Source organism: Tympanuchus pallidicinctus, unplaced genomic scaffold, assembly GCF_026119805.1.
Source record: "Tympanuchus pallidicinctus isolate F22 unplaced genomic scaffold, pur_lepc_1.0 scaffold33, whole genome shotgun sequence".
In the NCBI taxonomy this organism is placed as follows: domain Eukaryota; kingdom Metazoa; phylum Chordata; class Aves; order Galliformes; family Phasianidae; genus Tympanuchus; species Tympanuchus pallidicinctus.
Genome location: NW_026294751.1, coordinates 3,426,817 through 3,453,939, shown reverse-complemented (window position 1 = coordinate 3,453,939; position 27,123 = coordinate 3,426,817). Strand labels below are relative to the sequence as shown.

Genomic DNA, 27,123 nt, shown 5'->3' with positions numbered 1-27,123 from the left:
GCTGCAAACCCCAATACAGCCTCTTCCTAATTCAGTCCTAAGCACAGCCCTCTTCTGAGGAAAAAGAACCACATTTGCACTGTGCAGGAGCACCAGGACGGGGCTCTGATCATTGTGTCCTGATGCAGTTTCATTATCCAGGGCACAAAGTACTTTTCCACCACATCACAACCCAGGGTTTCCCATTAGCACAACATGCGAACCACAGCCTGAGCTGTGGGTGCCTCTGGGGATGACAGAGGACATGGAAGACAGCAGTTTGCTGTCTTTGAAGCTTTGCTGTCATCCCGCAGTGCAGCAGGCCCACAGGCATGGTGATGTTTTGATTTGGCTCCCATCAGCTCCTTTGTCTGCCTACCTGACTTTAAAACACCACCCCGCATTCTGCCAGCAATCCCAGCCTGCCCACACCAGGCTGGCACTTCTGCAACACCTTCAGTTCTACTTCAGCTGTAGTTTTGTTTGAGAAAAAACCCAACTAAGGAACGACTGCAGAGAAGAGAGGAAGGCAAAGGTGAGGCATGTCATAAATCTCAAGTATTTGGCTTTTCTCACTAAAAAGTGACAGTGTCTGATATACATCACACCCTCACCCAAAGAAGGGCTCAGACCCTCCCATCTCTTGCAGGGCTCATTTATGCTTTCAGCACTCGTACCCTGTGCAAAAGGCATCCTTGCCTGATTTTGTTGATGTTACAAGCCTGCAGTTTTGACACTTTTCAGCCAGTCAGCACATCATTGCTTTAATAAAAACCCAACCAAGACTTCACTGCTCAGCTACCGATTGCTGGATTTCGGACGCTGTCTGCATGAAAAAACAGGGACTGTGGAGAAGAGATGAAGGCAGTCTCTAGAAATCCATTTATTCCTACCAGGCTTGCAAAATGTTCATCTAACTGAAGCTATCTTCCAGCATGCAATAGATGGAATCAAATAGCCACTACATCAACTGATGGTTACGAAAAAAGTCAACTGAGCTGAGGTTTGCGTGGTGTGTTTTCCAAAAGCAGTGATGAGAGCATTGCTGCAGTCAGAGCTCTCTGTATCAACTGTAATGCTTCTTCAGTATTAATGATTATGTCTTCATATATATATATATATTTATATATCAAGGAGAGAAACAGCATGGACATAAGCAAAATGTTTCACAAAGAGAAGGAAGGGCAATAGAGCCGGAGGCACAGCCTGTTACTGCGACAATTCCAATAACACTAATTGGGTCTGTTTAATTTGATGATATTCCTTCCAGGTCTCTGCTTGGACTTTGTTTCATCAGATCACAACAGAGCTCATGACACAGTGTCCAATGGCTGGGACTGCACTCAGCTGCCCAAGGGCAGTGCTGCACACATCCTGGCACGGTTGTTAGATCACACACACAGCCATTGATAACGGCAGGGATATTTGCTTGCTGTGCTGATTACTTTGAGAGATGTTAAAAAAGAATCCCCTTTAAGATCTATACAATGCAATGCAATGGATGTAACCAAAGGGGAAGCGGGTTTGGAAGGAGGAGGAATCAAAACCCAGCATCACTTCTGACTTTTGCTGACACTTCCCTGCCCAGCAGCTGCTTCCATCCTCATTGCACTCCTGCTGAGAGGGTTCTGAAGCACAAACCCTCACATGCAAACCTCCCAAAGGTGCCCAGAAAAGGTAGCAGTGACATTTAACAAGACTCTGTGTCTGAGTTTCTGTCTGCCTCTATGAATCTCAGGTCCTGTGTGCCAATAAAATCCTCCCACCCTGCTGATCCTGCTGCACAGCTGGCTCAGAGCAGAGCTACACCTTGCTTGGAAGAGGCAGGTCACAGCACAGCTGGTGGCCAGCAGGACAGCATGTGCCCAGCAGACAAAGCTCTGGGATCCTCATGAGCTCCTACATTGCTCCATGAGAGTGCATGGCCATCGTGAATGGGGAGGAGGAATTTTTTGGTGAGGACCAAGGGAAAACTGGGAGCTCAGGCAGAACAAGGTGAGGCTTGCATGGAGATCAGGGTATTTTTAACTGAAGGACTTTGCAGTATGGCAGCAAGCACCAGGGGCTCTGCCTGAAGCTCCATCTGTGGGAGAATGCAGCAGCTCATGGAAGCAACACAGACATTCATCTCCGTGGCCCCTCAGACTGAAGGAGGTCCCGTACCACCGCGTCCCAAGCTGCGAGCATTCGCTCTTTTATGCACGAGAAGAAAGGAGACAGCCATGTCTGCAACAAGGCTGCTCTGTTCCCACTCCCACCCACCCAGGGCGATCACCATCCATCCCCTCACTTGTGAGCACTGCCACAGCAATCACGAACAAACGTTACATTAATTAACATAACGCCTGTGAAAGGTGCAGAATGGAGCGTGCTGCAGAGAGAAGGAGGCATTGTGTGCATGCTGTCCCCCCTGGAGCCTCTGTGGGAACACACTGTGATGTCAGCCAAAGAAGCCAGACTGTTCAACTGACACTATCTCACAGGGGCCTTTGAAACCACCCATAAAGCCCACAGCAGCTCCTCCCAGTTTGAGGTCCATCAGCTGAATAGAAGGCCTCAGGATCCCCTGCTCCCACTCTATCCCTGACTCCTTTCTGGTGTCTGTTAGCTCAGGTGCCCATTAAAGCCAGCAGCAGCAGGAGTCTGCAGGACACAGCACGCTCCCAAAGGTTCACTATGAGGTTCAACACACACTCAGCAGACCAGAAGGGCGATGCTTTGGAAGACGTGCATCAAATCTCAATAAACACGGTCCCCTGGCACATGCACAGGTTTCACCCACTTTGCACATCTCACAGCCCTGCTCCTTTTTCAGGCTCCCAGCAAGCCCCTGTGGGGAGGAGAAAAGGAAACAACACCCTTCTCCATGTGTAAAGGGAGGCCATAAGAGGCAGTCAGAGGTGAAGAACACCAGCCCACCACCTGCCAAGCATGCAAAGACCAATTACAACCTGAAAAGCACTGCAAAGCACCAAGCTGGGACTTAACACCAACAGTGGGAACTCAACTGCTGCTGCATCTGTGAACCTCCTTACAGCTACCCATCATCAGCAAATCAAACCCACCAACTCAGGCACAAACAGACCAGTGAAACACACCCACAACAGAAACTTCACGTTTGATCATTAGCAGATTAATGAGGGTTTAGATCCGACTTGGTGAAGCTTTCAAAAACCACCAGTTCCACATGTGTAATCCAACGGAAGCGACCACATCCCACCTGCCTGTGCTTACAAACCATGGGACTGCTGCTGGTTGTGCTGGGATAGGTCCAAGTGCTGCTTTCACACCACAGGAGAGCTGCTCCATTACAAAGAGGGCAGGATTAAAGTTTTTAAGAGGCAAGACAACCCGCTGTACAGAAAGCAAAGAATCACCTCCTATCAGCAAACCGTACCCTTGGTTTTCCTCTCCTTCGGCCTCACTGCAAGCTATGCAGAACAGAACACAGACACATCAGAGACAGCCACCAGTTTTTATACAGCTTCTTGCAGCCAAGGTGAAAACCTTCAGCTCAGAACAACCTCAGTCTCCACTTCTGCAGCCTACAGTGCAAGGTGAAGCACACAGCACTGCGCAGATTTAACAGCAACTTTGTGACCAAGGAGCAGAGAGCAAAGGACAAAAGCCAGGGAAGAGGGTCAGAAGTGGATTCCGAAGAAAGAAAAATGACAAACAGACTGCAGAGCACTTGCAAAAGCATCCAGGATATTTTCAATGCGTTCCCTGAGCACCAGGAAACAAACAGCAGTTCTGACTGAGTTCAGAAAGTGGTTCACCTTCCCTGGCTGTGCTGCTGCTCCATCAGTTCCACCCACCAAAGCGCTGCCTGTAAGTGAGGAAACCTCTCAGCTTGCAGGTGTTGGACCCTGAGCCTTACACCATCTTGTCAGCTGCCATCCCAAAAAAGCCCCCCTGCACACCTGTAAGTGGGAGCAGGGCCTATGGCTGCTCTAACAAGGTGTCAGTGACTCACTGACAAGGGAAGAGAGGATCCTGAGGCAACAGAGTGACTCACCAGCAACAAAGCATGATTCATTCACCTCCATCCTTCCTCAAAGACTCTGTGTTAAGCAGAATGGACAACAGCAGGCCCAAGGAGAAGGGACAGTTGGTGCAGCAGCTAACATTTCAGGATCTCTCTCCAGAATTGCACAAAACATTCCTGCATGCTCTCCTCCCCAGGGGATTCCCAGCTCCAAAGAGCTCTCCTAGCTAATGGACACTGCTTGCAGTTGCACATTCAGGAGGTCAGACAGCAGCCACCAAGTGGTGGTGTGGTCCAATGGGGCATACAGGAAAGCTGAGTAGGGGCTTCTTTTTCAGGGAACGTAAGGATGGAACAGAAGATAATGAATTAAAAGTAAAACCAGGTTGGATGGGGTCGTGGGCAGCCTGATCGAGTGGAAGGCGTCCCTGCCAGGGGCAGAGCAGAAGCAGGTTAAGGTTTCTTCCAACCCAAACCATGCTACAGTCACACTACTGTTACGAACTGCCACAGAGACAGATGGAAGCCCCAGATAACCTCAGCATCACAGCCACCCAGGAGGCAGTGCCAATGCACCAAGACACTACAGCAAGCCAAGAAGCTGAAGAACATTGTCTCTAAAGTGCTGGAGACAGAGCCCAGGGGGCCCCACCATGCCATGCAGCACATCATTCGTTATGAAACTTCTCAGCGAAGAAAAATCAGCTCCTTCATTTCCAACAAAGCCATTTACAATTATATATATCCATACAGGAATGCATTGTGCCAGTGCTTGAAATGAAAGGTACAAATCGTGAGGAAGCCATCGTACTTCACCCTGCATACAGCAGAGTTGTGTAAGGGCTACAGGACAGAGTGTCAAAAAGCTTTCTGCTAATTTTAATCACCGAGTTTGCAAGTGAAAGGCAAGAGCAAGAGGGGATGGAACTGAGATCAGTGCAACGCAGACCCAGATCGAAAACGAAAGGCCCCGACTCCCACTGTTCCCATGTCACATCACATTTGTCAGAACAAAAATTAGTGCTGAAATCTTGTTAGGAATAAAAATTAGGATGCAGCTCTTACCAAGTATGACAAACCTGTTAACTATTCAGGCACAGAAGACTCCAGTCATTAGTGGCTATTTATTTCCACCTCTCGGAGAGTTGGCAACACAGGGCAAAACAAGAACGAAAAATACTGAGATCCCTTCTTCTCATCATGCTGGTGGTGAAGGCTTCAAAAGATTGAACCAGCTTTGATTAACATCAGTGCCTTGTTAAAACAGCAGTCTGACAAGCACTGGTCTCTGAGCGCTCCTTTTCTCGTTCCCTTTGGTTCTTTTTGAACATTTCTACTGCTTGGAGACCAGACTCAACGTCTGACATCCGTGTGGAGGTTTGTGGTGGCAGGGAGCTGTGGCCACACAGCATCACAAAGGATGGAAAAGACCTCTAAGATCCCCCAGTCCAACCATCCGTCGACCACCACCATCCCCTCCCTAAACCACATCCCTCACTCAGTACAGCATCTTGAGCACCTCCAGGGATGCTGACTCCCCACCACGCAGCTTCTGGATTGTGGACAATGGCAGAATTTGGGGGGGAACCTTCATGCAGGCTTCTGCACATCTCAAGGTGATCTCAGCAACAAGATCCACGGTGAGCAGCTCCTTGAAAACGTGCTCTGCAGTGCACATTTACCAGTCCTCTCTGTGGGATGCTCTGGATCAGACAAAATGAATGGTTGGAAGCCTGGTCCTTCTGAGGTATTGATCTGTATTTAGGTCAGAGCTCCCTACCCGCTCTGGACCACTCTCATTATCCACTGTTATTTGTTAACCTGTAAACTTGATAGCTGTAACACAGAGTAACTTTATTTTCTTTCAGGTGAACTAAATCTGAGCAACAAGGAAGCAGCAAAGAGAGAGAAAGGGGACATGAAATTAGTTCAAGAATTAGAAATGATCTGCTCCTTAGCAGCACAAGCTTAAAAATGAAAGGTTCTTCAGGCCTTCAGACAACCTCATCTTTCTTTGCTTTCCAAATAAGGCGCTGCACCTGGACTTCACAGAAAGGAGGAGAAGAAAATAAAGGTGTTTGGCACGAAAATGAATTGCTCATCACAGTAATGGTCCTTCAGGTAGTTACTTCCTCCAGTGGAAGGAATGACATAGTAAGCATCTATTGCCAACTGATCATTAAGCATTTAATACCTGGCAGCACCCAGTTTAATATTTTTCCCCCGATTTCTCCAAGCACTTTTTGACACTCAGTGATCCTCCACCAACAGGTGACATCCCATCATCAGGCAACGCCAAATTCCCCAGTGCTCAAATCAAACTGTGTCTGCTTGTGAGCCACAGAGGAAGAAGTGGTTTGCCTGAGCCTCAGGAATATAATTCTCAATTCAGAAGAGCTACTGCAAATCCACTCTCTGTGTGTATTCAGTTTCCCATGGCACAGATTCTATTGCAGGCAGACTAAGTTGGCTACGCAGAGCTCAGTGGAAAATGGAAAGCAATACTTGCTCAAATGCTCCTTTGGGAAAAGAGGTTTTCTCCTTTGTTTTGGTTGTCGGTGAGTCGGCAGGGATTGTTGTGGGGAAAAGGAGGTAATTTGACAGGCAAGGAGAAATTCTGGGTAAAACAGTTCAAAGAGGTGAAAGGGAAGATGACAGCAGCAATAGCAGTGGGCAAAACACTGTTGCTCTCTTCTCTTCTGGATGCTTGAAATTAATTTCAGGCTGATTAAAGGTAACCTGATTATGTGTTATTGATTGCTTTGTCATATACCTCCTTGAGGACATGCATCATTTACACGAAGGGCCCCAACAGGCCTATTAAAATAAACACACACATTCTACCTGCAACTATTATCCATGAACTTTGAGAGATATAGGCAGCAGTTAATGAGCAGAGGCCGCTAATTGATGTTAGAATTCAAAGGTGAGACACTTCATTATAATAAAGGAGAAGGTGCCCTTCTACCTTCCCATCACACAGCCCAGAAAGCATCTATGGCCAAAGCACTGTGACAACACAAGAGGGAGATGGTCAGAGGTAAGTCTAGGCAGCACTTTCCCTCAGCAGATGAGACTCATCCTGGAGAGGCTCTGCAAAACAGACACTGCCTTTGTAGGCAAGGCTCTGAAACCTTACAGTTTGGGTTTTCACCCACAGCCCAGGTGAACAACCATCACTTCCCATGGTGTGCTCACAGAAACGCTCTGGCCCTTAACAAAGCCCAGTTGTGAGAGCACGCTTCAGAGAGATGAGAAATTGCCTCTTGTTTCAAACTTGGGTTTAAAAGGATTTCTTATGCTGTTCACTGTGAAACTGAATGGAAGGATCTGCACCTGGACACCTGCTTTGAGACCAGATACAGTGAAGCTCTCATTACTGGTCACGAGTTGAGCTAGGTGAGCAAGGAAAGGATCTAAATACATACTGTTTGTGAATGCAGCAGGTCTGGAGAATGCACGTGGTCCATTACCACATCTAGGCTGATGAGCAGAAACACACAAAGCCATTTTAACTTGGAACTATCTGTCCATATTCCTTTCTCCTCCCATTAGGGGAAAGTCACACCAAGAAGACTGCAGCTGAAAGGCTCCAAATGCTCCTCAGTGTCTTACAGAACAGGATTATGTTTCAAGATAGCCCTGAAAACTGGGAAAATCTTCTGAAATAACCAGGATGCAATCCGACAGGAACACAAAGTATCTCACCCAGAGGGAAGAACAAAGCCTAAGGAATAAATGGTTAGACAGCACTCTGCAAAGAACGATGCCAGGACTACAGCAAATAACAAATTCAGCTCAAGTCAACGTTGTAATGTTGCAAAAGGAACAAGCCTCACCTAACGATGGGTAACTGGGGTTTGCTGCAAGTGATGCGTGGAAGGGCTCTTACACTCCATGCTGGTGGAGCCTCAGCTAGAACAGAATCCAGGTCAAGAAACACAGGAGCTCATGTGGAGAGTTTGGAGGGAAGCAAAAAGCAGGAGAGCAGGGTCAGACACCAGCAGGGGTCTTAAAACTAAAGCATGGGGGTAGAATGGCTCTACTGAGTTCCCAACATCTGGTAACTTAGGAATGGCTTGAGAAGGGAAAGACTGAATGTTCCTTTTCAGTCTGTGATTACTCACTAAGGTGGATGGGAATTGCAGGTGAGCAGGAAACCTCGTGAAGGTGCCTCCTGGAGATGCACCAAAGCGATGCTGAAGAAAGGAAGTGCTACACAGAATGCTTTCTGATCCACGCAAAGCCCCAAAGCTATCTTAGTGACACAGCACACTGCAGTACAATTTTGGATGTACACAGAAGTCAGGAAATTAAAAGGGTTGGTTCCCACAGCAACCAGGATGCAGCCTGCCAAGAGAGAAGGAATGTTCCAGCCTAGTCAGAAAGTGATAATTTTAACACCCACATGGGGCAGCTTCCACTTCCAGGTGCCTGAAGGAAGGCCTCAATGAGGGCAATGCAAGTTCTCTGCTCTCACCTGTAGGGAAAAGCTTGATCCTTAGCTTCCTTGAGCCCCTGCTTTCAGGACACAGCACAGATTGGAGTTTAGAAATCAAGGTATGACACAGAGAAATCATGATGTGAAGAGCATCATGCTGCGCTCATGGACCACGCTACCCTGCAGTGCTCACTGACCGGTGCCTTCCTGTCCTCCAGCTCCATGAAGAAATGCAATTCCTATGTAATCAGACACTCAAATTAAAGCACTATGGCTAGAATTAAGCATAACTTCAGTGTCCTTCATTGCGTGGCTCTATCAGAGCAAGGATATTCTGAGCACATTTAAATTAGTACAGAAACAATCCCTGCCTTTAGAACTCTCTCATGTAACACCTTTATTTTCCAGCACTGATCATTTTCTCATTATTTCTATCTGGAGCTGCAAATACAGTTTCGGGGTGTAGCAGGTTGGGTTTTTTTTGGCTAATCAAACATCACAAGAAGGATGAATGATTTTACTAAGCCCTGAAAATCCTCCCAGTTTTTGCACACTGATGCCTCCAGCGAAGGCTAAGCAGTTTTCCTGAACTTACCAAAAAGAAATTCTCCCTGGTGAGAAGAACAATCTTGAGGGCTGAAAGAGTACTTTGAAAAATCATAAAGGTCCTCAAATGAAAAATGCCCACCCCAACACACAGACCCAACTCGGAGAGCACTGAAACTCGAAAGCTGATGCCCTATGGGATGATGTATCCCTGCTGATCAAGAGAGGTAAGAGACTTCCCTCCTCCCAAAAGGAGCAGAGATGAAAAACTAACAATACCAGAAATGAGAACTTGGCAAAATTACAGAAAAGGAATTTCTGCAGCAGAAACTTTTAAATGCAATCTCCCAAAGGCAAACAGAAAGCTGTCAAAGTTTAGCAGTAATTCGGATGAGGTTGGTAATGAAGGTGGCAAGAAACTTCAGCAACAGCATGAGAAAGCGTGTGATAAAGCAGCTCAGTTCTAAGTGGGAAATCCAGCACAGCAAAGCCAGGTCTGAACCTGTCTAATCTCTTCAGAACTTTCAAGAGTGAATTAAAAACAAAGAAAATAAATGGGTTTTCTGCCACACAATTTAGAGCTGCCCATCCCCTCTGAATAAATGAGGAAAAACCAAACACAGGAGGGTAAGATAAGAAAGCCAGAAGTCTCCGGATACTTCAAACATAAAGAGATGCCACTGAAAACATGGCTTTTAATTTTTAACTCGTTCTGCTGCTGGTGGCAACGTGTCTGCAGGTTCACCTCTGCAGCAGGAATTACATGTAGCATCCAATGATGATACTAAGATGACCAAATGCCCTCAGCTCTTCTGCAAGATGTGTTCTTTCCAAGGCAGAGGAGCTGCAGTGTTTGTATTCAGAGCTGCATATCATCACCACCCAGCTGGCACAGAGAGGTGCCATGGAAATACCTGGGCTGGATGCTGGATGTCAGCTCAAGCCAGCTGGAAAGGCCAACCTGCACCCTGCATTTGCTGTAGGGTTGCCACCAACACCTCCATAACCCAGAGAAGCAGCAGGGCAGGCCAGCAATGCTCACTCTCAGTTGGCCGCCTTTTAATCACACGCTCAATAACTCTGCAGATGAGACAATTATTTCTGCATAATTAATGCCTGGAACGAGGCGCAAACAACACATATATGGGCAGCATTAAAGAAGAGCCTAAAGACAAACTCGTTGTATCCTTCAGTATGTTCTCCAGTTAGTGCAAAAAGGAGAAATTTGTCCCAGCCCATCCACGCAGTGAGAGGAAGCTGCCTCCACAGCTCCTCTGTGCTCCTCAGCATCTTGAAGAGAGGGCCCAAAGAACGCTCCCTAAGCACAGAGGATTCTGTCCCTTCTGCTTTTATTTGATGCTCTATTGGCTGTTTTTCCTATTTTTTGTTTGTTTGTTTGTTTCCTCATCCTCCCTTTTGCTGTTCTGACAGATCCCAAGACGCTGTCCTACTTTCAGGCCTCATTAAACTCAAAACTGTGTTTAGGGTCAATGGGAAGTTCATTAAATTCGTGAAGGAGCACGGGATGATTAACAGTTTTACTGAGGTAATGTGAAATTTGTTCCACTTCTCACCAAAAACAGATCAAACCTCTGCCATCCAAACTTTGCAGCTGTTTTCATATCCAAAGAGCTGAAGAGAGACTGCAGATGCAAGCACAGACACTGGAACGTGCAGCTGTGCTTTGCATCTTAGGCCAGGACTCGTCCCCCAACTTTGCTTTTATTTTCTAAGACTTAAATCTCAGTCTTCAACTCTGAAGGGACTTGAATCTATTTGGTCCAAATCAAACGTTTTCAGGAACTGCTGAACACAGCAAAGCAGATCTGGTCCACGTCAGCCCCAGAATAAGGATGTTAATAGCAAAGGTGTTTGAAGAAGCCCACAGGACAGGATGTGACATTAATAGTGCTTTTGTTTTTCTCCTGTTCCAACTTTTCAAATGAGCATTTCAAGCTGTAATAAACACGTAAAAGCTTTCACTACTTTTGTCTGTTTTGCCTTCCAGCTCCTTCAGGAATTTTGACACAAAGTTGCAAAGCGCTTAACGAAGAGCTGAAGTTAATGCAAAATTCTCAACTGTGGGTATTCTTGGGGTGGAAAAAGAGGAAGGGAAAGAAAGAATAAACCCCAAATCACTGCTCCTGACAGAAGTGAGACTGTGTAAGTGCAGCATCTCGGCACATGCAGCCTGTGCAACACAGTGCTCACTTCCCAAATCGCATACTCCAGGCGCCCCAGCAACTGTTAACACAGCTTCCATGCAACTTACAGACACCACAACCAGATGTAAGTAACTCTTCTGGTATCTCTGCAGGAACAAAAGAGACAAATGCCTCGTCTGCGGCAACAGAAGGACTTGATAGCGATGCCACAAGCAGAACCCACAGGTTTTTCCTCCCAGAGCTGTGGTTGAACTGCAATGCAGCCCTTCTTCCTCTGCCATCTCCACCAGGGGATCTCCTCAGCCAAGCAGCACTGCTGCTCTTCATGTTATGAACACCGTGGGGGACACATGAAACTATTTCCTCCTTCAGACATCCACACACACACATCTCAAGCTCCCCTGAGCTAATGAGGCTCCTACAGGAGGCTGCATGTCATACGACCCACGTTAGAGAAAGGCTGGGACACCTGGAGAGCATCACGTCAGAATGAGCATGAGAACAGCACTGCAATTATGCAAGTGGCTCACAAAGAAAAAAAGTACTTTGCTAAAGAGTAGAATTATGCAAGTAACCACATGGCATAAAGAGCCTGAAATATTCATTCACTCATTCAATATTTCATGGAATTCACATCTTGCTCAGCAATGGAGCAGTGACAGAAGAAATGCTCAGTTTGGTCAGGTCCTGATGTGTATAAACTTAAGCAAACAGCAGCATTGACAGATTTGGACCGACTTCATGCTTTAATAAACATACAGCTTGGTTTTAACATTACTCCTGGATGCGTTTGGTGCCAGATCTGCACACGGAGATGATGCAGGTTGAGCACTCTGCTTATAGGAAGGAGATTGCCAGCAAAAAGGCACGGGCAGGGAACTCCTAGGAGCATCAACTTCATACAAATGGAAGAAGCACCTGACTGCATCGCTGAGAAAGGAGTGACATGGACGTGTGACCTTAAAAACGAGACGAGTTCACAGTGAAATGGATGCAGAACTCACCAAACATGTTACCAATGTGGCCATTCTTAGTCAGAGGTCGCAGCTCATTCTTTCCCAGCGCATACTGCTTGTAGTTATCCCAAGCGAATTTCATCATCTGCAAAAACAAAAACTGAATTATAGCACTGAACTAAAAGTTTTCAGAACTTCAGTTCTGGGAAGGAATGATATTTTCCCAGATGCTGCTCGAACTGGCAGCCGACAGCTCATTAATTATAACATCCTTAATCCTCACGGAACACCGAATGAATGGGGCTGCATTCAGCACTGTGCTGAGCGGTCTCAAACTCAGCTCTCCTGGTGCATTGCTGAAGTACTGCAGTGTTTAACACACCAAGAGCCTGCTTTTACCCTACGCCACGCAAACCAAGCTGGAATTCTGTAAACGTGCCTCGGGCTCTGAATGATCAGTGTGCACTGGAGGAGCGCTGGCGTTTTGGAATGGTAATTAAAATGGGCTAAAAATGGACTAAAGACTGAACCTGATGCACACCTAAATACAGAGGTGTTCATTTCTGAGTTTTCACATTTCTTTATGATACTGACAACAGAAGTCAACTGAAGTGTAAACCCACCCAACCCCTGCCCTCCTGACAGCAGTGACACGTACAGCTTTGGCAAAGAGGGACACAACGTGTCCAGTACTGAGCAAGCACAAAAATAAAATGGTCTTTAAGGACTGCAGAGCAGCTTTCCTTCTGTTAACAGAGCACTTTTACAAGGAAGAAAGAAGAGATCCGGGGCACTTGGGCATCTCCCCATCAAAACTCAGAAGTGTTTTCTTTCCAGAGGCCTGCAGATGGGCTGGGTGTTTTCTGAGGACCCCTTCCAACTCAAGCAACTCCTTCAGGCCTATATGAGCCATCCTGCCCACGCTCAGCACATGAACCTTCCCTGGAGGACTGCAAGGTTTGTGTGCGTTCCAACACACGCACCAGCACAGCTTTTCCTCTCCTCCTGCCCCTTTGGCTTCATCTCTCGTTGGAAAAAATTAAACCTCTCTTCAGCTAGGAGAGACCAGGATTTGTCAGCTTCTAAGGGCTGCTTCAAATAAAGCTCCCTTTTATAACACACAGCTCAGCTCTGAGCAAGTTCAGCCCTAGCATCTCAGTGCCCCGCGTATTCTTTGATTCAGATAGCAAAGGGAAGAAGGCAGCTTCAGAAAACCAACTGCATTCTTCTCCAGCATCACTCAACAAAGTTAAAGAGTCTTCCAAAATCCTTCAGGCAAACAGGAAACGTGAGAGAATGCAACAGTTTAAAACAAATCTTGGAGTGATGCTGCCCAGCAGCTGTAACAGCATTCACTGCTGTATTTCAGGACCAGAATACACAGGTTACTTCGGTCTGAGGTTCCCATTGTCATTTCAGCTCTTGCTTTTGTCCTTCTCTCTGGCTGTGTGTTCTACAAACCCAACACAGCCTCAGGCACAGCCCTCCCTCTTCAGCACAAGCACAGAACGCCCATCTCCAGGTTTCATAGCAGAATTCCACCCAGCTGCTCACCTGAAGTCATGGAAAACATGCACTGATGGACAACATGCAGACTCCCACAATGCCAGGAAAAGGAATGGGGGACAAACCAAGTCAGCCTGGGCTCTGAGCACTGACAGGGGTGTCAATCAGTCGCTCACATTCACTGCCCAGAGGAAAAGAAGTAATGATGGGGAAAGGAAGAAACCCTCCATAAAATGCACTTGAATATACACCAACCATCTGCCTCAGGATATTCATTTCATTTCCTATAGATTTGGTTGGGTTTTTTTGTCTTTTTTTTTTTTCTTCAGTGGCAGCACTATTCTAAATGGGGAGCTTTCTTTCTTTACCATCACAACAGAACCAATCTGTAAGGAACCCTGGACTCAGCTTCACACTGCAGCTTTCTGCAGGAAAGTTGTTTTGTCTTCTTCCATAGAAATGACAGGGCTTGCACACAAGAAAGGAAATAGGTGGGCAACCTTTCGGGGTCATTTTTCTTCTAAATCAGAGCCTAGGAAGGACTCACCCTTCCCGCACAAGGACAGGATGTGGAAACGACTACTTTGCTGCACAGAACTCCTCACACTGTAATTCTGAGTCAGCATCATTTTAAGCCAAGTAGGAAATTTCAACTTATTTCCTTCCCTCGCCAGTTCTAACCCCTTCATTTGAGAAGGTCAGAAGGCCCATCCTCAAAGCACACAATTAGCCCAAGCTGCATTTTTCAGGTACAAAAAGTCCCACTACGAAATGGTTCCCTGGGCTGCAGTGCCTTCAACCTTCCTGCCCTGTTCTGTCCCGCACTGCTGATCAGGCACACAGAGATGGATGAGGCTGGATGTGCTGCCTACTCGTACTAAAGGGCTGTCAGTTTTCCTTTGCTCACTGCTTTTTAACCCCATGCACTGGAGAGGCAAGATGCACAACACGGCGCTTGCATTTTCCAGGATCCAGCTCTCACTTTGCTGGCAAAGTGATCCAGAAGCAGCAATTGGAAAAGTTGAAAAGCACAAAAGCATCCGTGTCATTCTGCTCCTTCTGCTTTCTTGCAGTTGTCTTTCCATTGCAAATTCAGGAGTACATCTTCCAAACCACCAAAGAGATTCATCACGTTTATACAAGTGAGGACTTCACGTTTCTAAGCTCTAAGGGGGACTGAGATGTGCTTTGCAGGATTTTCTTCCTGCCAAGTCTCTAAGCATCAAGCTGAAACAGAAGGGGATGGAGCTGAGATGTGCAAGATGGAAAACTGCATGGTACATCCTCATAAACAAGGTATATTTCATGCCTTTCTAATCATGACAGATCAGCACACATCAGCATTAACACGATGCCATTTTAGATGTGAAAAACAGCACCAGAACCACAAAAATCACAGAGTTTGATCCATAAGTTTAGGTTCTGTTCTCACTATGCTGCCTGCCATCTAACAGGCAGTAGTCCCAGCTTTTAGCTGATTTACAGCAGAAGCTTCCAGAATCATCAGAGAATGGCTGGGGGTGGAAGAGACCTGCAAAGATCCCCTTGTGCCAACCCCCAGCTCTAGGCAGACGCCTTCCATTAGGCTGCCCATCCAACACCCCATCCAACCTGGCTCTGAACACTTCCAGGGATGGGGCATCAGCAGATCCCCTGGGCAGCCTGCTCCAGCCTCACACCATCCTCACAGAGAGGAGTTTCTTCCCAACATCTAACCTAAACCCCCCCTCTTTCAGCTTTTCTTTCCTCCCCTGCAGCTGCAGAAAAGCCAGCTGTCACACCAGCTCCAAATCCAGGACCTGCTCTTTCCTATTTCCTCCCCATCTCCCTGCCAGCTGCCCCACAGCCCTGCTCAGACCCTGCTATACAATGTCAAATAGATCCCCAACTGGGTTAAAAAGGTAATTTGACTGATGATAATAGATCCATAGAATCCTTAGAGTGGGAAGGGACCTTTAACAGCCATCTAGTTCCCTAGCCGTGAGCAGGGACATCCACAGCCCCATTAGGTTGCTCAGAGAACATCCAGCCTACCCTTGAAAGTCTCCAGGGACCACTTTTATCTGCTGTTTTTTCAGTATTACTTCAGAGTTTAAAATACCCACATAAAAACCATGTCGGAAGGCAGCTAGAATTTATCTGCAAATCTGCAACAAAGCTGAGCTACCTCTCAGACAGCTGCTTTTGCCATCGTTCTACCCAGCTTGTCCTTAAACACGAACCAAAACCTCACGTTTCCATACCCAGAGCCCCAGCCTGAGCACCCAACTGCAGCCAGGTGCTCCAGCTCCTCCTAACAGTTCTACAGCACAACTCAAACCCTTCTTCACCGAGGGACATTTATCTGCCTGTCATTTCATGCTGGATGGTAAACAGATATTCTATTTTATTTGCTTTAGCCAGGAGAAAAGCAAGGCCAGCAGGCTGCTCTGCACTGGAAGAGAGGGAGAACAGCACAGAGTAGCCCAGTGCTGTTACTGTCAGCAACAAGGACAGAAATAGAACTCAAGAGTCTCTTCCTCACGCACAGTTTCTGCTAGGAAAGCTGAATGGGAGAGAGAACAGAAAAACAGAACCAAACTAGCTCCTAATTAAACTCTTAATGCAACTAGATTTAACCATGTCAAGAGGGAAAAAAAAATAATCATCACTTGATGGGACTATCACAGGCATTAAGACCCAGCTGGATCCAGCTGCATCTAAATCTGGAAGCATCTCAGCAAGAGCAGCTGATTCTGCACTTACAGTCCCTTAACGAGGTGCAGGGCTGTAAGAGGATGACAATGGGTTTGAAAACAAATTTGCAAGCCTGGACCAAAGCACAGGGCACCGTACAGAGAGCAGAAAAGCTGTAGTCTCACCTTCTTCACTTCACAGAATCAGAGCTTATAAGAAAGCTTATAGAAACAAAAGTTACTTGTGCTCTTGGCCCCTCCAATACCACCAGCTGATTTCCTCCACGTTTCTACAACAGATCAACCACCTGATATTCCACAATGCAATCAAATCTGATGCTGTAATAACAAAGGCAAACTTTGTTTATGAGCGTGGATAGTGACAGGACAAGGGGGAATGGTTTTAAGCTGAGACAGGGGAGGTTTAGGTTGGATATGAGAAGGAGGTTTTTCACCCAGAGGGTGGTGAGGCACTGGCACAGGTTGCCCAAGGAGGCTGTGGATCCCCATCCCTGCAGGCATTCAAGGCCAGGCTGGATGTGGCTCTGGGCAGCCTGGGCTGCTGGTTGGTGACCTGCACACAGCAGGGGTTGGAGCTGGATGAGCACTGTGCTCCTTTGCAACCCAGGCCGTTCTATGAAAAACAGCAGTGATGAAGATTCCTCTGGCCCTACGCTTAGGCTGCTGCTCAGACACTTGCTGTCAGGATGTTCAGAGGACTTGCATGAGATTGCACTCTGATGCACAGCTTGCACCCAGAGGAACCAACTCTCTTAGTTGTGCCCATCTGCAGTGCAACAAAATGCTTTCAGAGGAAGAAGACAGCAGAATGCATAGAAGTAACAGCAGAAAGCAGGACATCCATTACCAAGAGGGTATGTTAAATTGTGAGAACATACCCATGAGCCACACCACACTGTGCAATGCCTCCCTGTGATGCTAGGCTCAGGAATTACTGCGTGTGCTGCTGTTTCCAAGAGGAAAGGTGCCATATATCCACATGAATGCCTACAGACTTTCATGCACAAAGAGGCACAGCAAGCAAATGTTTTGCCCAGCACTACTGCAACGTCAGAAACCATTACCTTTACAGGCTAATGTGATGCTTCACCTCACAAGCTTATTTTGCTAACAGTCACGTGTCAGGAGATGCCTGTCAAACAAGCAACGATTATTTCCACTGTGCTGCTGGGGTGGATGTACAAAAGCAAGCAGGCAGAACCCAAAAATGAGCAATGTGCTTTGTGTGATGATGTTCCACGGGTTCCTTTCTTAATTATAGGTTGGACCGCTCGGTAATGGCTTTTCTTAGTGACTACTACTTGATTCCAGCATGCTTTGAGGAATACCTGAGCAGTGAGTTGGGCAGTGATTGTACTTCTACAAATGTCACCTTGAAGTTCCCCTCCGGAGCTCTGTGCATGCAGTACAAGGCATGCAGGAACCCCCCAGCTCTGCGCTGTACCCGCAGGCTGCCTTAAGGCTTCCTACATCTCAAGTTCATCCCTTCACACACACACACAGCCTTCCTAAATCCCAGTTACACGCAAAGACTACAAATTCTCTTCAGAAGTGACCAACATTCCAGATGGATTACATACAACGAGCAGCTGAACCAAGCCAGAATCCATCTGCTCCTCACCAAGTACCCCCACATTCATGGGCAAGGTGGGTGGAACCACAAACACTGAGCAAGATTGCTTTTCCAGACATGCATTACGACAAGGCAAGCCATTTTCACGTTCCCTAAAGACACCATCTGAAAGAGATTCTCATTTCTGGAGAGCCAGAGCCCAAGGGGATGCTCTAAAAGATGCTGTTGCCATCACTAATCAAAAATGGGCAGGTTGCAAGGAAAAAAAATGGCAGGGATGCTTTTATTTTCTTTCTAGAAGGAAAATAATAAAAGAAACAAAACAAACAAACTCATCTGTAGAAGGTATCGGGTCTGTCTGTTGGACAGCCTGGGGGACAGATGTCAAACAGATGAATTACAAAAAGAAACAGAAGATACAAAGCTTTGTACTCCTGAGCTTTGGATGTGCGACCACAACTGGCGTGCACTGTTGGTATGGAATATAATTGCCACCAGAATGACTGAACAGGGGCCAGAATCTGTGCATAAATCTGCCCCTGAGCCATCCTGAAGTCAGTCAATAAAGCCTTCCTTGCCCACAGCAAAAATATCCATACAGTCACTGTGAAGCATGGTTATGAAAATTACAGTGCACCAGGAGGCTCTGAAATCAGCAGCCCAGAGCTCTAGCGCAGCTGAAGCCAACATATCCAAAGTGTTTTCATATGTAAAAAGTGAAACTCGCCCTTACAATTAAGCACATCCTCTCTCAGGAAGAAGAGATTCTCAGCCTGGGACACAACAAATCGCTTTTGAACAGGAGAGAGGTGGAAGTCAGCACAGAGGGCCAGGTGATAAACAGAAGTGATTTATGTCACAGCCTGAAGCGCAGCCTCAGCCAATGACAATCTAAAATAACTGAACCTTTCCCATCCTTTAATCAGGAAAAGCAAATCACAGCTTTGAATGGAGCTTTGATCCAGGCTCTAAGAAAGGAGTCCTTCTACATTGAGGGGAATAAAAAAAAAAAGGTTAGCACAGTCACAGGTTCACTCAATGGCTCAACACACATTTCATTATTTCCATTTCAGGACCAAGTATTTGATCTTTCCTCCCAACACTAACAAATTGTGAATTGCTTGACACACAAATGACTCAGAAGCCCAAAAAGCACAGAGTCATAAGCAGATGAGAGAGCTGAAGGAGGAAAGAAAAAAAACAAAGGGTAAATACAAGAGGTACCCTGCATCACTGCACACAATGTTCTGCACTGCGAGAACTGACACAGGAACAGAAGAAACGTGTCTGAAAACTGTCTTCGTCTCAGCCTCAGCCACTGGAAAAGGAGAGAAGAGGGAAGTGCAGAGCTGCTGGCACACCTGGTGCTTTCTCTCACTATGGGATGGCTTAACAGGAGAGACTGGGAGGAAGAGTTGAGTTTCACCATCTCTTGCTTGATCACCTGCTGTCCATCTGTCTTTGCAGTCCTTGCTCAGAGGGACAGATTGAAGTCTTGCTGTCCTCCTCCCCTTTCAAGAGCTACTTGTGATTCGAACTTCTGAAGATAGGAACAGAGCAATTCTTAAGCATTAAGTAGTCAGTAGAGAATAGTCTAATGATTTATCAAAGGTAACAGCTAATAAAACGTACAAGAAACTCAGTCACAGCCTTCCTACAGCTTCTTGTGCAAAAGTACTTGAAGAAATTCTTAGCAAGTTTATTAGCCAGAAGCTGATACAAGAGACCCTCAGTCAACAATAAATCACACAAATGAGCTTGCAAGGACTGGATCTTTAATAGAAACCAAGTTGGTGGAGTGGATGTTAGAATGCTGCTGGCAGGATGAAGAGGAATCACTTTCACACAGCCTCCCATCACAAGAGGGACCCGGATTTGGCCCCAGCACCATTCCAAGGCTGCCTCAGTCAGCTGTCACACGAGCATCATTAACCCAGCAGGCAACGACCTCCTGGTTGTTGGAAGGCTCACAACACTCAGAACAAATGCCTGATAGATAAGATAACCAAACACAATTACGACATTTCAAGACTGAGGCACCTTAATATGGTAAGGCTTTCAAAACAGCCAAAACAGCACCAAAAAAATCACCTTAATGCAATTAGAGAAATCAACCTGTTCTGAAGCATCGCACAGACACTACTGTGGCTCCAATTCTAAGCACAGACTGCCCAGAGCCATCTTGCTCCATAAAACGCTCTCCATAAATGGGAGTTAGGTCACTGATTTCTGTAGATGCTCTTAGAGAGGAGACGTCCTCTGGGAGGAACTGACCATACAGCCTCACTGTACAGCATCACCCCATGCAAGTATGCAAGTGCTGTTGGAGAAAGAAATGCTGTAGAATTTCTGAATCTCTTCCATCAATTATCTTTGCAGCTTTCCTCTTGCATCATTCCACACACTAAGAAACAAACAGAAAAAACACAACAGCTGAAGGAGCACCTGACAGCAACATTGCCCTCTTTTATGTTCTTCGGCGGCGAGGAAGGGAACGCTGCTCAGACTGTCAGAACCACGCGCTGGAAAGGCAGCAAACCAACAGCAAATCACTTTCCACCAAAATGCAAGTCCTGAGAACGTTTCTATTTTTGTCAATTACCTTTAGTGACAAACTGTCAAGATATTTGCGTTTAGAAGACTGATGTACCTTAGTATGTGCTTGCTAATCTGCAGCGATGCAGAATAACTGCGTGCATGGGCTCTGACAGCTTTCTCTCCACTGGGATCTGATTATCAAAAGCAAACACATCTTTAGAGCAGCATTAAAAGAGGCCAGCAGACAGCAAGGGGAGGCAAATGCAGGTGAGGACGAGAAGAAAAGCCAGGATGAAAGGAATTGCTGTAAAACAAATGGGTTTCAGTATTACCAGTCCTGGAGGACATGAAGGCACGTGTCAATCCCTAGAGCTCTACTCCAGAGGAGGAGTAGAAAAACTGACTGAATTTGGCCTGTCTCCCCATTCAGAAGGGACAAAGGACACTGTCAGGTTAAAGTATGAGCTATGCTCTGACATCAGACAAAGAAACTTTCCTTTTGTACCTGAAGAGTAAAAGAACCATTGAATCTACTTCGCCACTTGCATTTTTTTTCCTCCATCTTCGTGACTGGAAGAAAGCCAGCTTGTTCCAATGCATCCACAGACACTTTCTGGTCCAGCTGCTTGCAGTGGTTGCTCTTAAGCACTAGATGGTATTAACAGGGTTGGTATAAAAATACTTTACAGTAATGCTGTTCTCTCTCCCCACCGCTTCCTCACCTATGAGACGCACAGGAGCACGACTGCAGGAAACAGTCTGCTCTGCTTCATCCATCATCAGCAAAACTGTCAGCTCAGCTCCAACAGCAAAACCTTTATTACTTGTTATGATGCGAAAGGCAGAAACCACACAGTATGATTTTCCCAGATCTGAGGCCGAGTTTGCAGTAGCAGCAGTTGGAGGGGAAATCATTCTGACTTTTCACTGAAGCAATTTGATCTGAAAATTGTTGAGAGTGAATAAATATGGAATCCCACTGTGGCGTTTTTGCAGTCACTTTCTGACTACAAACAGCCTGTTGTAGTTGTTGTCTTTTGAATACCTGTTATTAGCTGGTTTTTGGCACATGCTGTTGACACATATGATGTGCTATTCCCTCTGAAGCCATGCACGACTGATTACAGAACTAATACATTTTCGGGCATCGGTTTAAGAGGTGAATAATCAAAGACCTCTTTAAAATTTCCCAGCCTCCAACGTGGGGAGGTGGTTATTTGCTTCTATGGAAGTTTTCTGCAAGAAGTCTGAGTGCCCACCTCGCTCACAGCTGCACCTCGCAGGCAATCCACCAGGTGACCAACGACCTTTTGCAGAAAACAGTCCATGCAATACAGGAAAACAACTGCTTATCGATGCCAGACTTGTCTTTAACAAGACAAATTGAACCTAAGAAGCCTACAACTCTGCTAAGTTACCCTCCAGTGCAAACGAGAACACTTACATGCACACGTCAGCTCAGCTAATTGCAGTACTTTCTCCTAACAGGCTTCAACACCTCGTTTAAACTTACTAATCTACTTCCTCTCCATTCTGTACCACTATTAAAAGCACAGCACTCAAAGCGCAGTCGAAGAGGATATGTACCCCCTACTCAGAATCAATCTGCAGACAGCCCTGCTGCTCCTACTGCTGCCTGGAGCTCTCCCAGACAGCAGCCAAGTAGAAGATGCTGCAGAGGTGAATTTTACACTCCAGACAGCATTATATTTTAAGCAGAATAAAATCTAGCAGTAACACATTAGTTGGCAGTTTACACATAGCCTCAACACGACAACCACATCCTCTTCTTTGGTAGAGCACCAAGAAGTTTAGGCGTGGGGCGGTGAGGAGGACATTCTGAAATCACACCATTACCCAGGTTGGAAAACACCCTTAAGATCATCAAGTCCAACCATCACCCAGTGCTACCCAGTTTGCCAAACCACATCCCTGAGCACCATGGCCACACATCTCTAGGCTGGACTCCAGCACCTCTTTGGGCAGCCTGTTCCAACACCTGAGCACCCATTCTGCAAAGAAATCTTTCCAGAAACCCAAAGCAAACCTCCCCGATGCAATCTGAGGCTGTTTCATTGGGTCCTGATAAATGAGAAAAGAGACCAAACCCCTCCCTGCTACATTACTGATGAATTCCCAGGACTTCTTGCATCACAGCTTTGCGCCTGTCCATGATTTTGATTTATAACAACCTGTTCTGGAGACAATAACTTAACACGTAGGGCTTTTTTTGCTATAAATTACTCTGCCCTTCCAACACAGAACTGCTCTTCCAGCAATTTGAACACATTTCCTGCATATTTCCTGTGCCCAAAGCTACATCATCACATTTCATTTCCTCCTGAAGAAATACTATCAGAATACCTTAAATCAATGAGTTTTTATCTTAATCACGCGTGTGCGTGGCCGCACTCTTCGGTTCAATGGACTAGAATAACCTGCTGGAAGTTTTCAGTAGCCTTATGTCATTGTGCCTGTTCATCTCAAGCCAGAATGGGAGTGCTGCAATTGGATATCGCTAAGAAATCTACAGAGGAAAGAGAAACAAAAACAAGCATGCATTCTCACTTTTTTTTTTTTTCTTCTTTTTTTTTTCCCCCCTTCACTGTGGTGAAAAAACAGAATCTATAGTTCTTGGTTAACTGGGTCACGGATTGCAGTGCAATGTCTGTAAGGCTGCCAGGCTTTTACGCACCAAATGTGGGCACGGGGCCAAGCTCTCCCCTCCATCACACCCACGTCACCCTGCTGACGATGGTACCAGCCTTGTCGGGGTCCGAACGAGCACAGGCTCAGGACTGCAAGCATTGCCCTGAGGACAACTCCATCAGTACCAAGCGACAGAACAGCCTACAGGACAGTTGGCCTCAAGCCTTATTGAATCACAGAATGTCTGAGGTTGGAGGGAATCTTAAAGATCATCTAATTCCAACCCCTGCCATGGACTGGGTGCATCCCACCAGCTCAGGCTGCCAAGGATTCCATTCAACACGGCCTTGAGTGCCTCCAGGGATGGGGCATCCACAGCTCTGGGCAGCAGCGCCAGTGCCTCACCGCCCTCTGAGTAAGGAATTTCTTCCTAACGCCAAACCAGAATCTCCCATCTTTCAGTTTAAAGCCATTCTCACTTGTCCTGTCACTATCAGACTGTGTAAGTCAGTGCCCCTCCAGTCCTCCCTTCAGTACTGAAGAGGCCACAGCGAGGTCTCCCTACAGCCTCCTTCTCTCCAAGCTAAACAAGCCTAACTCCCTCAGCCTTCCTTCATAGGAGGTGCTCCAGCCCTCTGATCATCTTCCTGGCATCCTCTGGACCCGCTCCAACAGCTCCATATCCCTCCTGTGCTGGGGGCCCAGAAACGGGCACAGTACTGCAGATGGGGCCTCACGAAGGCAGAGCAGAGGGTAAATCCTCCTCTGCCCATTGCCACCCCTCTGCTGATGCAGCCCAGGGTACTGCCAGCCTTCCGGGCTGCAAGCACACACTGCTGGCTCACATCCAGCTTTCCCCCACCAGAACCCCCACATCCTTCTCCGCAGGGCTGCTCTCAAGGAGCTCATCTCCCAGTAAAGCCTTTTCTCCGTGACCACGAAGGCGCATCCATCTGTACATCCCCACAGTCGGGCACAGTTCCATCATCTCCCACCAGCTTTCACGTTTTCAAACACCACATCTCGGGTGGGAACCTCTTCAACAACCACATAATCACGTTTCGTTTTTCCCCTTGAATAACACTAAAGCTGAAATCTCCTCTTTTGCCTGAATTCAGTGCTTTCCAGCCTCACGCTGTTACATTACCCTACGTTACCCTAAGACCAAGAGGTGTGTGTGTGTACACAAACATCACGCCTGCCAGTGTGTCACGGGAGCAGCCCACAGGCAGAGACGCTCTCCCTTCTCTAACTCATCACCCTGCCTGGATGGAGAAGGAAGACGTGAAGGCGATGGGGCCTGGTTTGGGAACTGCAAGATGAGAGAGGTGAGGAGCGTGGGCTGGCAAGGGATGATCAGGACAGGACAGTGGAGGGATGCATGGAGCGACTGAGTGGGCAAGGCGGTGAGCGGGACAACGCAGCTGTGAGGTGAGGATGAAGCCTGATGGAGGAGAAGGAGGAGAAGCAAGGCTGTAAGGGTGCCCACGGCAGGGGGATGAGGGGTAGGAGCCAGCAGAGGGAACATGAGGCTCTGAGGTGAGGGCAGGGCTGGGGCACGATTCTGTGAGGAGAGCGGTTCGTGCAGTCCTCACCTCTTTGATCTTCATTTTTCGGGCTCGGGTGTCGGGGTCCTGGTCGGGCCGCTCACCCCGCACCGGGTGCCGAAGGCTTTGACGGAACCGCTCGTAGTCGAAGTGGAACGGAGCTCTCGACTCGCGGGGAGCCCCGGTGCCGACCTCGGCCGGGCGTTCGCCATCGGGTCCCTGCGGGCGGGATGCCGGGGCCGTGTGTGCCGCTGGGGCGGCGTTGCGGGCTCGGAGCTTCTCCCGAAGGCGACGCGGGGCGGCGGGGCTGGCGTGGCGGGGCTCGGCGGCGGCGGGCGGGCTGCGGGGCAGCTCGGTGTCCCGCGTGGATGACGATGATGAGGAGGATGAGGAGGACGAAGAGGTGGCCCGGCGGGGCAGGAAGAGGCGTTTGAAACGAGAAGAGTCAGGCAGGAGGAAAAGGGCCCCGAAACACAGCGTGAGCAGGCCGGAGAGGAAGAGCAGGAAAAGGAACTTCTGCGGCAGCCGCAGCCCCAACGCCGCCGGCCAGCCCGGCATCCCCGGCAGCTTCCTCGGCAGCACCATGGGGTGGCGGATCGCGGCCGACGGGTGGGACCCTCCGCCGCCACCACCGCAGCGAAGGGCTCAGAGACGCGGCGCCGCGGACGCCTTCACGGGGCCGCACGTGGGTGGGTGCGGGGCGCGATGAGCCGCGGGGCTCCGCCGCTGCCCGGAGGTCCTGCGGGCGGATGGGCGCTGCGAGGCGGGGCGGCGGCGCTGCCCGAGAGGTTCGCGGGGCGGCGGCTCAGGGTCCCCCCGCCCGGCATGAAGGCGGCGGGCAGCGCATCCCGGGGCAGACGCCGGACGGCGGCTTCCAGACTCGGCTCACGGAGAGGTGCCGGGCAGGCGCGATCCCGTCCCTTTAGGCGGTGGGTTCATGCTGCGGCATTTCTGCGGGGAGGAGGGGGGAGAAGAGCGTAAGAGCGCGTTATTTCCACGGAGGAGCTGCAGCCCCCCCGGCCGTTCCCCCACCCTCCAGCAGCACCGGTTCTCTTTCGCCCTCTCCCTCCGGGCTTCCCATCAGCCGTCGGATCGCTCAGCTCTGGCGCTCCGGCTGGGATCTCCGGGCAGAGGCTGAAGCGTTTTGTTTTGCTCAGATCCCAGCGCATCATCGCTCTCTCCAATCTCTGCTCGCTGTTACTCACATCCCCTCGCTCGCTCCTCGGGTCTACGGGAAAAGCTTAACTTTCAGACCACGAAAGCAAGCAGGAGCGTTTCCAAAACGCGCTTTAAAGCCTGTCATCACGGTGTTTTCCCCGGGGCACCCCGCTCACTCACCCCTCCGACAGATCCGAGTGACAGCGAGCGCAGCCCCGCTGCTGTCAGCGCCGACGGGCGCCGTTACATCAGGAGGAGGCACGGGGCAGCCCGCCGCTCACAAGGGCAGCTCCGCTCTCCTGCCCACCCATCGCTCAGGACGGATCTAACCGCATCGAGCCGCTCGGGGGGACTTTTCCGCCCCGTCCCTCCCGAGGAGCTCCGCCGTGCAGAGCCGCGCAGCACCGCACGCCGCCACCGCCGCTCACTGCGACAGCTCCCGCAGCCCCGCCCCTCCTCCCGCCCGCGCCCTCGGTCACCGCGCCAGCCCAACGGCCATTCGGGAGGCGGCCAATCAGCAGCCCGGATCCTGCCCGCCGTGACGTTAGCCCCGCCCATCGCCTCCCCCCGCCCTCGCTTGCTATTGGTTAACGGGTGGAACTCGGCCTCGCACATTGGTTCTTCTGAACGTCAGGAAAGCAGGGAGGCCCGCCCGCTTGTTTACCACAGTTGCTGGGCTCGAAGAGGTGGCGGTGTGCGGTTGTCCCAGCGAGCCTTTTGCTGGCCGTGTGTCGGCTGCGAGTGGCGCGAGGCTCTGAGGTACCTTAGGCTGGGGGAACACGTGTGGGGAAGCGAGCGCGATGCCTGAGGGGCTGCACGACCATTACAGCCTATCCTGGTCGAGGCAGCCCTTCAAGGAGCCTTGTCTGTGGGCTGACAGCCACCTTTCTATAGACGCAATTGTTTTTTTTCGGTTCCATAAACCCCAAATCAACTCCTACCGTGCAACACACCTGAGCCCCAAATCCTTAAATCCTCACTGTGCTCTATGCTCACCCTCAGCACGCTGCACAAACAGCAATTCAGCAAAGTCTGATGGTCACCTTGTTAGCTATCACTGAGGGCAGCAGGCTGAAATGTTTCTGCTCACAAATGCTTATAAAAAGTGCACATCTGTCACAGGATGAACAGTGAGCGAAAAAAGGGCTCCCATCCAAACCCAAAGCCCTCTGAGGCTGCTGAGGAGCAGCGCTGGGGGGTGAAAGGGGAAGAGCAATAGGATGAAGGGGAAAGGTTTTAAACTAAAAGAGGGAAAGCTGAGGTTGGATGTTAGGAGGAAATTCTTTGCTATTCTTCTTTGCTGCTCAGAGAAATGCGGGTGTCTCACCCCTGGAGGTGTTCAAGGTCAGGTTGGATGGATCTCAGGTCCCCTTCCAGCCCA

At 48.5% G+C, this 27,123-nt stretch overlaps 1 protein-coding gene across 2 annotated transcripts in view; it reads right to left on the bottom strand.

Moving 5' to 3' along the window:
* Positions 1-26,189, bottom strand: part of MAN1C1 (mannosidase alpha class 1C member 1) — a 43,466-nt gene extending 17,277 nt beyond the window's left edge. The window contains exons 1-3 of one of the 2 annotated variants that reach the window (XM_052698848.1): positions 25,923-26,189; positions 24,633-25,535; positions 12,124-12,220 (exon numbers count right to left, since the gene is read on the bottom strand). In XM_052698848.1, the coding sequence (XP_052554808.1) occupies positions 12,124-12,220; positions 24,633-25,169 (634 nt within the window). In that variant the 5' untranslated portion in view covers positions 25,170-25,535; positions 25,923-26,189. Of the gene's footprint in view, positions 1-12,123; positions 12,221-24,632; positions 25,536-25,922 lie in introns of those variants that run through there. The other variant, XM_052698847.1, reaches the window with a different exon arrangement.
* Positions 26,190-27,123: the final 934 nt, after the last annotated feature.